Source organism: Brachyistius frenatus, unplaced genomic scaffold (assembly GCF_029030835.1).
Source record: "Brachyistius frenatus isolate BFR_SWC_R1_liver_20210118 unplaced genomic scaffold, ASM2903083v1 Contig_13, whole genome shotgun sequence".
NCBI classification, from domain to species: Eukaryota; Metazoa; Chordata; class Actinopteri; family Embiotocidae; genus Brachyistius; species Brachyistius frenatus.
In genome coordinates, this window is record NW_027210612.1 from 5,527,314 (window position 1) to 5,538,701 (window position 11,388).

The 11,388-nt window shown below is 43.4% G+C and overlaps 1 protein-coding gene across 2 annotated transcripts in view; it reads right to left on the reverse strand.

Annotated features, from left to right (window-relative positions):
- The window catches only part of pcnx2 (pecanex 2), a 28,474-nt gene extending 17,620 nt beyond the window's left edge, over nucleotides 1–10,854 (reverse strand). Inside the window, exons 1-12 of one of the 2 annotated variants that reach the window (XM_069692928.1) lie at nucleotides 10,382–10,854; nucleotides 8,723–8,925; nucleotides 7,857–7,974; nucleotides 7,715–7,751; nucleotides 5,080–5,600; nucleotides 4,770–4,964; nucleotides 3,134–3,610; nucleotides 2,855–3,032; nucleotides 2,255–2,405; nucleotides 1,788–1,930; nucleotides 1,336–1,414; nucleotides 858–993 (exon numbers count right to left, since the gene is read on the reverse strand). In XM_069692928.1, coding sequence (XP_069549029.1) covers nucleotides 858–993; nucleotides 1,336–1,414; nucleotides 1,788–1,930; nucleotides 2,255–2,405; nucleotides 2,855–3,032; nucleotides 3,134–3,610; nucleotides 4,770–4,964; nucleotides 5,080–5,600; nucleotides 7,715–7,751; nucleotides 7,857–7,974; nucleotides 8,723–8,925; nucleotides 10,382–10,534 — 2,391 coding nt within the window. In that variant the 5' untranslated portion in view covers nucleotides 10,535–10,854. Of the gene's footprint in view, nucleotides 1–857; nucleotides 994–1,335; nucleotides 1,415–1,787; nucleotides 1,931–2,254; nucleotides 2,406–2,854; nucleotides 3,033–3,133; nucleotides 3,617–4,769; nucleotides 4,965–5,079; nucleotides 5,601–7,714; nucleotides 7,752–7,856; nucleotides 7,975–8,722; nucleotides 8,926–10,381 lie in introns of both variants that reach the window. The other variant, XM_069692927.1, reaches the window with a different exon arrangement.
- Between the last annotated feature and the right edge of the window lie 534 nt (nucleotides 10,855–11,388).

An 11,388-nucleotide genomic window follows, 5' to 3' on the forward strand; every position in this document is an offset into this window, starting at 1 on the left:
ACCTATTTATTGATGAATTCATGAATTAATTTGGTGATTCTTTTAATTATTTATTTAAAGGTACACTGTTAAGTTTTTTTTTGTTGTTGTTGTTTTTTTTTTAAAGAAACAGATGTGGTTTCATTCTTCCATCATGTTTAAAGGTCCAAAATTCTATAAATTCAGATTTAAATATTTTTTTAATTAAAAAGTAAGCATAGGTGCCATATAGATAATGTTACTGTGTTGAAACCCTCAATCCACATATATATGCACACAGCTCGTATTTAACTGTGACGTTTAGACTTCTGGAAGTTCGTGATGTCATATGCCCACCGTCAGCACGGCCCACTGTCCAACCTGTTATGCTAAAGAAAACAATCAGTGGTCATTCTATTGCGAAGTTGTACCCTAAAAGACCTGTGATTGGCCCGGACGTGCATAGCTGAAAAAAGAGTCAGCCAATCAGAGGTTATCACTGATATCAACACGTCTTAAAGACACAGACACAGAACATGCTGTTCTTGGTCAAGCTCCGGAGAGAAGCTTAAGAATTGAGATGGAAAACTATAGGAAGACGGTTTTTGGTACTTAATGGTACTCTTATGGGTACCAATACTGCAAATAAAACCACAGAAAAGTGTAAAATACGGGACCTTTAAACCGGTATGTCCGGTATGCAGTCTTCTGGTTGACTCCCTTTACTACATTTGTTGCCACTTGTCAGTGAAGGAGCATACCGCCATGCACATTCTGTAAAGCTTTAAAAGCATGCATACAGTTTATTTATCATCCTGTCTTTAGTCTTAACATATCTAGTTTAGTAGATAACATTGATACTGTTGTCTTGCAGAATAAAAACAAAAAGTGACGGGCACCTGGAAGATCTCGGGGTGCGTCCTTCGTGGCCGAAGCCTGTGTGCGGGGATGATGCGTCGCTGGAAAGGGCAGTCAGTGTGACCGCCCGCTGGACCGTCCTGACACTCCGAGTTGGAGGAAGTTGACAGCAGGTCACTGAATACACACACACACACACACACACACACACACACACACACACACACACACACACACACACACACACACACACACACACACACACACACACACACACACACACACAGAGCAGGCTGATGTTAATATGTGGAATAACCTTGATTAAACACAGACAGAGATTATAGTTTAGAAAAAGATGGAAAAAGGCATGTAGAGATAAGCACGTCGAAGCAGGTGAGGAGAACATACAGGAAAAATAACAGGATTATTTTTTTTTTAAATGGTAACTTCTTGCAGGTAAAAGAGGAGATGATGAAGAGGGGAAGAAAAAAAGGTGAAATGAAGGTTTGACAGCAGTACCACATGTTGCCTGTAATGAGCTCTGCTCCGAGGGGCAGGTTGAGAGCTCTCTCTGCATACAGCTTACGAGGTCTGTCTCCTGGTGAGGCAATCAGATACATGAAACTCGTCAGACATTTTCTGTTTGGATAAGGAGCATGCAATAACTGATATGCGTGATTTGTTTAGCATTACAGACAGACTGAACAGCTGAAACATCTTGGAGCCATTCCAGAAAAATGTCATTTAATCTGAGCTGTTTCAAAAAGTCAAGCTGTCAGCTTCTGGCAGTGCCTCCCAAATACACTGTGTAACTGTGCAAAAGATGAAAATATTAAACTATCCCAGCACACTGATTGAGAGTATCAACAGCACACTTTTGTTATCTTTGACTATATATGACTCTCAGTTTGTCTCTTGCACAAAAAACATCACATTTCTAAGAACTAATAGAAGAATGAGGAGCTGCTTACTGTGTACAGTGTGGAAGGTGTAGGCATCTTCTTTGTTGGTGGCCTCTGGTCTGCAGATGACCTGCAGCATGGAGCTCTCAGACTGAGACGTTTGTGAGGGCAGGGAATCATAGTCTGGATCCTTTTCTCTGTCTGTCTGTGGACTGGAGACAGGAAACAAAATCAACAGGAGATCATGGGTGCTAGAGGCTTAAATCTATTAGAGTGTGTAAGAGCTATAAATGTGTGTGTGTGTGTGTGTGTGTGTGTGTGTGTGTGTGTGTGTGTGTGTGTGTGTGTGTGTGTGTGTGTGTGTGTGTGTGTGTGTGTGTGTGTGTGTGTGTGTGTGTGTGCGCGCGCGCGTGTGTGTGTGCATGAGTGAGTGTGTGTGTGTGTGAGTGAGTGAGTGAGTGAGTGAGTGAGTGAGTGAGTGAGGGAATTCAGCTAGATATTTTTACTGAAACCTGTAATTCTACAGGCATGCGTACCTGTCAGGAGAGACTATTGGGATGTGTGTGGGTAGTATGGCCCGTAGTGTGTTGGTAGGCAGACTGGTGGGTGGTTTGGGTCTCTCCAGTTTGTTGTCAGTGTTGGTCTCTGTTATCGTTTCATCTGGTCTGGACGTTGCGCTCTGATTCTCTGTGCACAGACAAAACGGAAATGCTTTTTTATCAAATTAACTCGCTTATATAAAATGTCAAAAACACAAATCCCCATTATGTTGAGGCAATTCATATTTAGTTTCTCCAATGTAAAGACTGGAATATTCAATCATTTCAACAATCCTTAAATTTTTTAAGGAGCAAATGGACAAACCCAAGAAACATGACTTCTAAACAAATTATAATGCTGCTCAGTGGCTTCGGTTGCTACCAAATGGTCAGAAAATATGTTAAGTCATGTTTAAATAACACAAAAACAATCACCATTTTAACTTGATTCAAAGCCTCTACAAGCTAGGCTGTTTGCTCAGTGTCTGACTGTCCAACATGATTATCCTCAGAGTCTAGTGGGTCTCAAAAGCACCACATTCATATAAACAGCTGAAACTCACACTTTAAACATGTAAATAAATAAAGTGGAGTCACCTTCCTCTGCAGCTTCCCGTTCCTCCTTGCGCTCTGGCCCCTCCTCTTCCTGTGTGATGGCACCTACCCCTCTCGTACTGAGGGACCCCAACAAGGAAACAAACTCCAGGAAGTTGGATTCATTGGGAATCTGTCCCTCCTTCGCCTCCAGGTCTGACTTGGAACTGGTCATGGTGGTCTGATAGGCAAACAGGCATTTGTATGTGTGTATCGTCAGACGGATGGAGATTACCAGAACACACAGACAGAAATAGAAACGGAGTAAAACTGCCAACATACTGTGTTATGTGAGCAGTCTGAAAGCAGAACGGCATCTTTCCCACTGTCCATGCTCAGCCCTCGGATGTGAGTCCTTCCACCAGGCCCGCAGCGGTTCAGAGTCTGAGGCAGACGCAGGAAGCCTTGCGAATCCACATTAGGATCCAGAGGGTCCGTGTCATCATGGTGGGAGTGGACGTCGATACCTGACGAGCTGTTATCGTTTGTCACCTGTGGGCTCGGCGTGCTGTCAGAAGTGATTTGCAGACCGAGATGTTCCTGGTCGGGATTTGGACAGTCCAGTGTGGTGGACTCAGAACTGGTTGTCTCTCGACATAAGTGAAACTCTTCACTTTGGCTTGTGATCTTTTGCTGTTTGGGTGTGGGGTCGTCCTCGGAGCAGGTCGCCTCTTCTCCCTCCTCCGACTCAAGCTTCTCCTCCTCCGGGGAGTCGAAGGTGATGACGGGGATCTTGATGTGACATTCTCCTGCGTCCTTCTGAGCCTTGCAGGACAAACACGGACATGTCACAAACTCTATCCCTTAAATGTTACAGCACCTCAGACATACATCTGTGTATTATTTGACAGCAGTGTTGCCATCAGTAGCAGCACAGAGACAAAAGTTATAGTATAAAACTAATATGTTAAGCTGTTTTAACATTTAATAGCAAAATCTGGCCGCCCAGAATTAACTACGGATATCAACAATGCCATTTTGACTCTTTGTAATTACATCGTGACAAGCCAGAACTTGTATTCAAGATATTCTGACTAGTTAAAATGTAATTTAAACATGTGAAAAGGACAAAGTAGATATGTTGAACTGAGGAGGATTAACGATATCTTGAAGAAGAATTCAGATTTATCTAAATGTAATAACAGATATCTTTAATTACAGTTTTGAGCAGGCAAAATGATGATGCAGATATCGGTAATGAGAATTCACATGAATGGCAAAAGTGACGCCATTTGTCCTCGGAAGAATTACAGATATCTGCAAAACATATTAAGTCTAGCTATCAAATGTTAAAACAGCCAAACCATGACACAGGCAGAAACCAGAACCTGCACGTCCACATACATTTGGTGCCTTTACAGAGATGTTCGATTGTCTAGTGCTGCTTCTGCTATTCTGTTATTTTCCGAGTCTAATGAAGACTTGTTGCAGTCTGTTTCGCATTTGTTCTTAGACTAAGTGTAACACCACAGATATGTATGTATGGGAAAAGTCAAGATTTGTAAGTAGATTCTAATCAATAGTTCTACTGTAGGAGCTTTAATCTCATACATATATTCATAAATAGAGAAGAAAAAGTGAACTATCATTGAATCAGTTATTGGAAAGTTGTTCCACCACCAGAAATCTATATTCAGCCTAAGTGGAGATCACAATGTTTCTTTGCATAGAAAATATGTCTGGTGTTGATTTTAGAATGCTTCGATTTGATGGGAAAATGCAGTCATAAAAACATGGACTCTTGGATTTGAATACTTCAAAAATGATGTAGATTCAATGTTACACAGTTTACTGTTGGGCAGTGGAATGAGATCATTTTAAGAGGTTGAAAGCTATTTAAAGGGGAGCCACATGGGCTAACAGTAGATATTAGGAGGTTAAAAGTATTTCATAGAGAAGATTTAAACTGACGTCTGACCTGTGCATTCTCCAAAAGGCTCTGCTTGACGCTCTCCTCCAACTGAGCTGCCATCTGAGGGTCACAGCTCATGGTGATGATGATCTTAACCGTGTCGCTGTCGTCCAGGTGAACCGACGCAGGACCGGGCCCAGAGTTATCCACCAGAACCACCTCTATCTCATCAGAGCAGTACGTCTCCTCCACCGGCTCTGCCTGAGAGACATAACACGAAACGAGACATAAAACACTCACAAATCAGTGATCATTTATTTGATTTCTCTCAAACACAACAACCTTCTCCTCTGTCCATGTCTGCAGATAGGCCTACCTGCGCAGGAGGTTCTGGGATGTCGATGAAATCATCCTGGTCGTCCTGGGGAGTCTCCAGCGAGTTATTGTTGGCATCTGACGGCTCTTTTTGCCCCTCACTCTCCTCACTCTCGTCTTCACTTCCCTTGGAAGGAGGTAAGCCTTCATCCACCGTTTCCCTGTCGGCACTGTCTATATCCTCGCAGTCTTTTTCCTCTGCTCTGACCTGCTCCGGGTCTTTCTCCGTAGTCCTGTCCCGCTCTGTCTGGTCTCTGTCTGCCGCTGTCAAAGAGCTCTGAATATCCATTCCTTCTCTCACGGCCTCAGTTTCAATTATTTCTGTATCCATTTTCGCCGTCCCACCAGCAGATCCAGGCCGCGTCTCTTCTCTCTCAGCTCGGGATGGGGGCCTCTGCTGGGCCTGCAGCAGGGGGGCGGCCTGGTCTGGATTGGGGCTGGAGAGATCATCCGGGGAGGGCTCTGGGCTCGGGTGCAGGCCTCTCCCCAAAGGCTTGTCCTCTGTAGTCGTCTCACCCTGTCCTAGAATGAAATCAAAATGCAAATTCAAATGGTAACTTTTAAGTGTAATATTAGTAAAAGGGCTCTAATCCTAAAATATAGAATTATTGTCGTCTTTTATTTTGCAGATGTAACACACAGATAGAAATCTTCCCCCTGCAATAAAAGGAACTACAGACGGATGATCGATCCATCTACTTTTAAAATGGAATTTAAAAAAATACCAACATATTGTAAAATTGTGCAATCATCTGATGTAATGCACCACAGTGTTTATATCTTTTTTTTTTTTTTTTTTTTCGATTAGCTGACTTTGCTCTGACTAATCACCAGCGCATTAGGTCATAAATTTACTGGAAGCAGTCAGCTGGTCTTGTTGGCCGGCTAACTGCATGGCCGGCTGCTAGTTCTGTGCTTGTCTGAGCATATTTACAACAGTGATGTGTTTGCAGAAAAGGAAGTTGTTGGTCTGGATTGTCTAAGGAACCATCCAGTGCATTAGGGAAGAGGAACAGAGCTCGCTTCCAGCACACACTAATTCGGATAATACGTGTAAGAGGACGCTTGTTCCTCCGAAGCACGTGTACCTCATTTCCTATCAATTGATGATAAAGATTAAATGTTAGACTGCAGTTCCTGCTTTTCTTGTCTTTTCTTTTCTACATCCTGTCCTCATTATGTAAGTGCATACTTATGACTTAGTCATTTTTAACATCCCACAGAATCAGTAGGAAGTCATCCTTCAAAAAATGTAACAACTAATTTGTGTGCTATTCACGCTGCGGATTATCGGGAATGTCAGCTGCCAAACTGGGTCCACAGTTTGAAACACAAATGGAAAAAACAACCCGGTGCCCCCATTTCTGTTGACTCCACTATTCCAAAATAAAACTGCGCAAAATCAAGCGAGATGTTTTTTCCTGCCAGTCAGAAGTTACTTTAAACCTCAGATGTGTTCGTGTGTTTCTAAAATTCAAATCCCTTTGTTTTTTTGTTGTTTTTGTTTTTAGTTCTGAGATCATTGCCTCTGATCTACAACATGCTACTGATCAACATTCGATCATTTGAATTAATAGTAAATTTGACTACAGCTCAGAAACATCCTTTCCTGTTTGCTCATTACAGCAAAAAAAAAAAAAAAACATGAATACACACATATCACAAGAAAACTACTGTATCAATTAAGATCCTACATGTGTAATGCTTTAAAACCAAATTCTTTCAATCTGATGGAATTTGGCAAAACCGAATTAAGTTGCTAAAAGCTTGAAACTGAAGGAGATATTCAGAGTGTAATATTTCGGAGCTTTAACAGTTAAATATATACAGCTCTCAAAAACCTCCCACTATCTTTGTAGGATGTTTCTACTTTGATGTGTGTTCAGGTGCATTTTCACACTCTGAGAACTGAGAAGTGTCCCACTTCCCAGTTGCTCATGAACGCACCATAAGACCAGCATTTCCATGGTAACACTCGGTGACACCTGCAGACCAAAGGCTCCGAAGCACAAAAGAGAGGAAAATGTGGCTCATAATTAAGGTTTAAATAAAAGTTATAGAATTACTAATGAGAAGATAAAGAGACGACAGAAACCTCTTTGAAATATACATCAATGTCGATCAGATTCCTTTTCCCAGGGAAACTGTCCTCCGCCTCAATGGTGAATTAGCAGAAGTACCCTGCTGCATAAAGAGACCACAGCATCTCAGCTCTACTGTACATCTGCACTGTGTCAGCATTAAGGTGTTTTTTTTTTTAATGAATTTTCACGGTAAAATGCCCACATAACTGTAACTGACCGATATACTGTAATGTCTCCTGCTCGGTCAGCCATGATTTTTATTTTAAATAAAATCTTATTTTACCCAAAATTCACTGAAAATGTATCAGTCCTGCTTAAGATAGTTAAGAACAAAGAACGGCTTTGTGAATTTAGACGTATATCTGAAGTGTGACTGGTAGTTATCTTTGTGAAATTGACCAAACTCAGAGGTCAAAGCATATCATTGAAAGCCTTTGACTCCTCCTTACACATATGGAAGCATCTGCATTTATGTTTCTAATTTATCCAGATTTTTCCTTTAGTAGTTGATCACTTGTATCCTAGTCAGAGCTACAGAAAGATCGGCCTCACCTTCCACAGTCTTCACCTCATCTGACTTTGAGCAGTCCTGCATGGAAGAGAAACCCCAAACACAGGATTAAAATGTGGACACACTGAAGGTCAACGCAGTGTTTTCATACTGACAGGTGTTCATCTGTTAACCTTCACTCACCACTCCAATCAGTCCCGGGTCTGTTTCAGTCTGTTTCACCGTCACCTGGATCACCGGGCTCGGACGCTTCCGAGCCAACATCGTCATGGCAACACTGTCAGGGACTGTGCTGCTCTTCCTATTGGACAAAAGACGAGAGACGGAGGAGAAATTAAATGATGAAGACACATGGATGGAGACATTTGGGAGTCTCTGGAAGTCCACACATCAATACATCGCTTTCACATTAAATCATCTCAACTTCATAGCGGCCTCTCGTGTTTTGAATACTTATATACACTGATGTATAGAGCTGAGAGAGAAGGAAAGTGCACGTGTCTGGACTTTCTGTTTCATCTCATCTCAATTAAAAGAAATGCAGCTGCACAGAGAGCAGGAAGTGACGGATTTTCTTTTATCAGTCTCAGCGCAGATCGAGTGTGTCGTGGCGGCTGGGCCGACTGAAGATCACTGACCTCCCTCATTAGCTCGCTCATTCACCAAAGCTGCACTGAGTCTTTCAAATGAAGTAGAGTCTGTTTCCCACTCTGAGACACTTGATCACGAAACCAATGTGATCTCAAAGAAAGAGCGGACTGAGAAAAATAGACCCATTCAGAGGGAGAAAGTGAAGACTAAAAATGGAAGCTCATACTTACTTATACTTCGCTTTAATGGCATTGTTCTAAAAGGAGGTCTCAGGCCTAAATGTACAATTTAATGTTATTAATTAAGTTGTATCATTGGGGATTTAGTCCTCTGGCCTAGATTTTGTGACAACTAACCTGGCAGAGAAGAAACTCGAGGTGCAAGGAGCAAAAATATTTTGTCAGCTACTTTGAATTGATGTCCTTGACTGGATTTTCAGCATTACAAGTGTGTTTCACCTGATGTTGGCGGGCAGGCAGGAGTCCGAGGCGTTACTTTTTTTCTCCGGAGCCTTGCTGAGGTCAGAGAGGCTGCTGCGGACCACCGCCTCGCCCTCGTCGAACATCAGGTGCAGCCGGTAGTTGGCCATCTTGATGAGGATGAAGAAGACGGTGATGGAGGTACAGTAGATGCTCAGAGCCATGGTGGTCGGAGGCAGGGCCTGCGGAGAAGAGAGGAGGAGAGCTGCATCATATTCAAATCAACATCTCCAGGGTCTCCTGACTCCACCGGGACCGTGTTTGAGTTAATGCTTCAGGCTCCAGCACCACCTATCTGCCCTCATGCGGTTGGTCACACGGCCACTCGGACGTATTACAGGTTCAGTGAACCACAAGGTCTGGTTTGATATACTGGTGGACTGATGAAGTTTAGTGATCCCCAAGGGAGGAATGGCCCATCGCAAAGAACGGGAAGATTACAGACGAAGCAACATCATCATGCTGATACATGAGTCACGCTGTTCTGGAGAGAGCTCTTCCTCACTGTATGTCGGAAGGTGAAGATTTACAGCCTAAATTTACAGCTTTGTAGCATTTGTGCTCATACTTGATTGGGCTTTCTTTCATCGTTTATCCTGTGCTGTGTGCCCCCTTCAGAGAAAATGTCAGTGGACTTGAAATTTGAAACATCTGTGTCAGGAAGCCTGTGTTGTTTTTGCAGGGGAAGCAGTGGATGTTTTAACACAAACTGCAATGGAGTTTAGGGGAGATTTAGTGTCAAAGCGCTTAAACATCTGAGGTGTCACTCATGTGTTACTTTGCCTTATTGGATGGCATAGTTTAGGGTTATCTGCACCTACAACGTAGTCACATAATCTGCACTATCTCATCTGGGTACGACTGGAAAAAATGCACAGGATACGGAAGTTATTTCACATACAATAACAGAAAGCTGCCATTGTACAGCGTGCACTGTCAGATCACATTCATCCTTACAGTACATGTCAACGGCTGCCATTATATCTTTATTTTAAGAAGTATAAGACTCCTTTATACATCATCACAGCTAAGGTCAAGGTGTTCCACCTACTCAGGAAGTCTACTGTATCCGTGCAGCCCTCCTTACTGTGTGAAAGAAGGGCAAAGGTCACTGAGAATATCTGGACTCTTATCCTTCAGTTGAGGTTGGGTAGTAAGAAAAAAAAAAAGCCAGGAATACTTCTATCATTTAGAAACATGGGTTTTCTTACTCCGTGTATCTCCAACAGCCCACTTGACAAATGGTCCCGTGCATTGTTTTATCATGTGGAGTAATGCAGCCTGTTTTTCACCTACTACGAAGGCCACAGCATGAAAATATCAGTGAACCACAGTTTCACGCTTCCTGGCACCATCACATCCAGGAGCAGCCATGCGTTCCGTCACTGCGTGCGGGGAAAAAAAAAAAATACTGCGACAGTGCCCCCTTTTTTTTTTTTTTTTTTTTTTTTTTCCAGCCTATGTATTTCTCACAGCGGTAACAACCGGGCAGGAATAATGTGATTCTCGCTGAGCTGCTCGTTGTTTATCCAAGGAAAGGTAAACGGGCGGCACGAATAAAAACGTTACCTCGGTACCGTGGCCACCTCACACCCCCTTCGCGGCCTTGAACGTCACGTTCCCCAAGAAAAAACTCACCAGATGGAGAGATAGGGGAAACATCAGGAGAAATATCCACAGATAGAGGTGGCACGAGTTGTTGAATTTGTTCTGGTCCGGGTCGTGGTACCAGCCCCCGGTCAGAGATGCCCACACTCCCTGACGCAGGGTCTGCACGACCTGGGAGCCCATCTCTCCTCCTCTCTCCTCCTCTCCGCTCAGGTTGGATGGACAGATGATGATGGTGATGATGATGATGATGCTGCTGCTAGGCTACAATGAAATGATCTCCTCTAAAGCATGCTACTATCGCTACGCCTCCATGTTGGAGCGGTGCAGCGCGTCTCGCGAGCCTTCTCCTTCATGCCTCATCGGTCTTCTCCGGTGTTGTCCTCTCGTCTACCTTCTCCCATCCCAATGTCGCTTCGTGCATTTCTGCTGCCGCGGTCCTCATCTTGTCCTGTTCGTCTCTCTCCTTCCTCCCCTCCCTCTCTCTCTCTCCTCTCTATAGCTGCCTTGTACAGATGCGCAGCTCTGACCGCCCCTCCCTTCCCACTCCGCCTCATCCATCCTTTCCTATTATGCGAGTCCCACCTTCAGCATTCAGGATTTGTGCGCACAGCCGAGCGGTGAGCAGGGGACAATCAAGACATGCAATCAAGCCACATTGTTCATTACATGCAGGCTGTGCGTTGACGACATGCGTACACAGTATTTAGAGGTAGCTTATGTGTACAAGAGTAAAGCAGGCTGCACCAAGTCTGCATACATGGTTGGAATGAGAGTTATATTATATAAATAAAAAAAATTTAATTAAAAAAAAAGAAGATCAAAATCTACAATACATTTTTGGAACTGTTACTCTTCACATGTTCTCTCCACCCTCAGTATATTATATTATACCATATTATATTATGTAGCTATATATAGCCCTCATATTGGTAGAAGCGTGTGTGTGCGTGTGCGTGCGTGTGCGCGCGTGTGCGCGTCAGTGTCATTATATGGTCCACTATTCCCATAATTTCCCTGAAGGCGCGCGGGCTCTC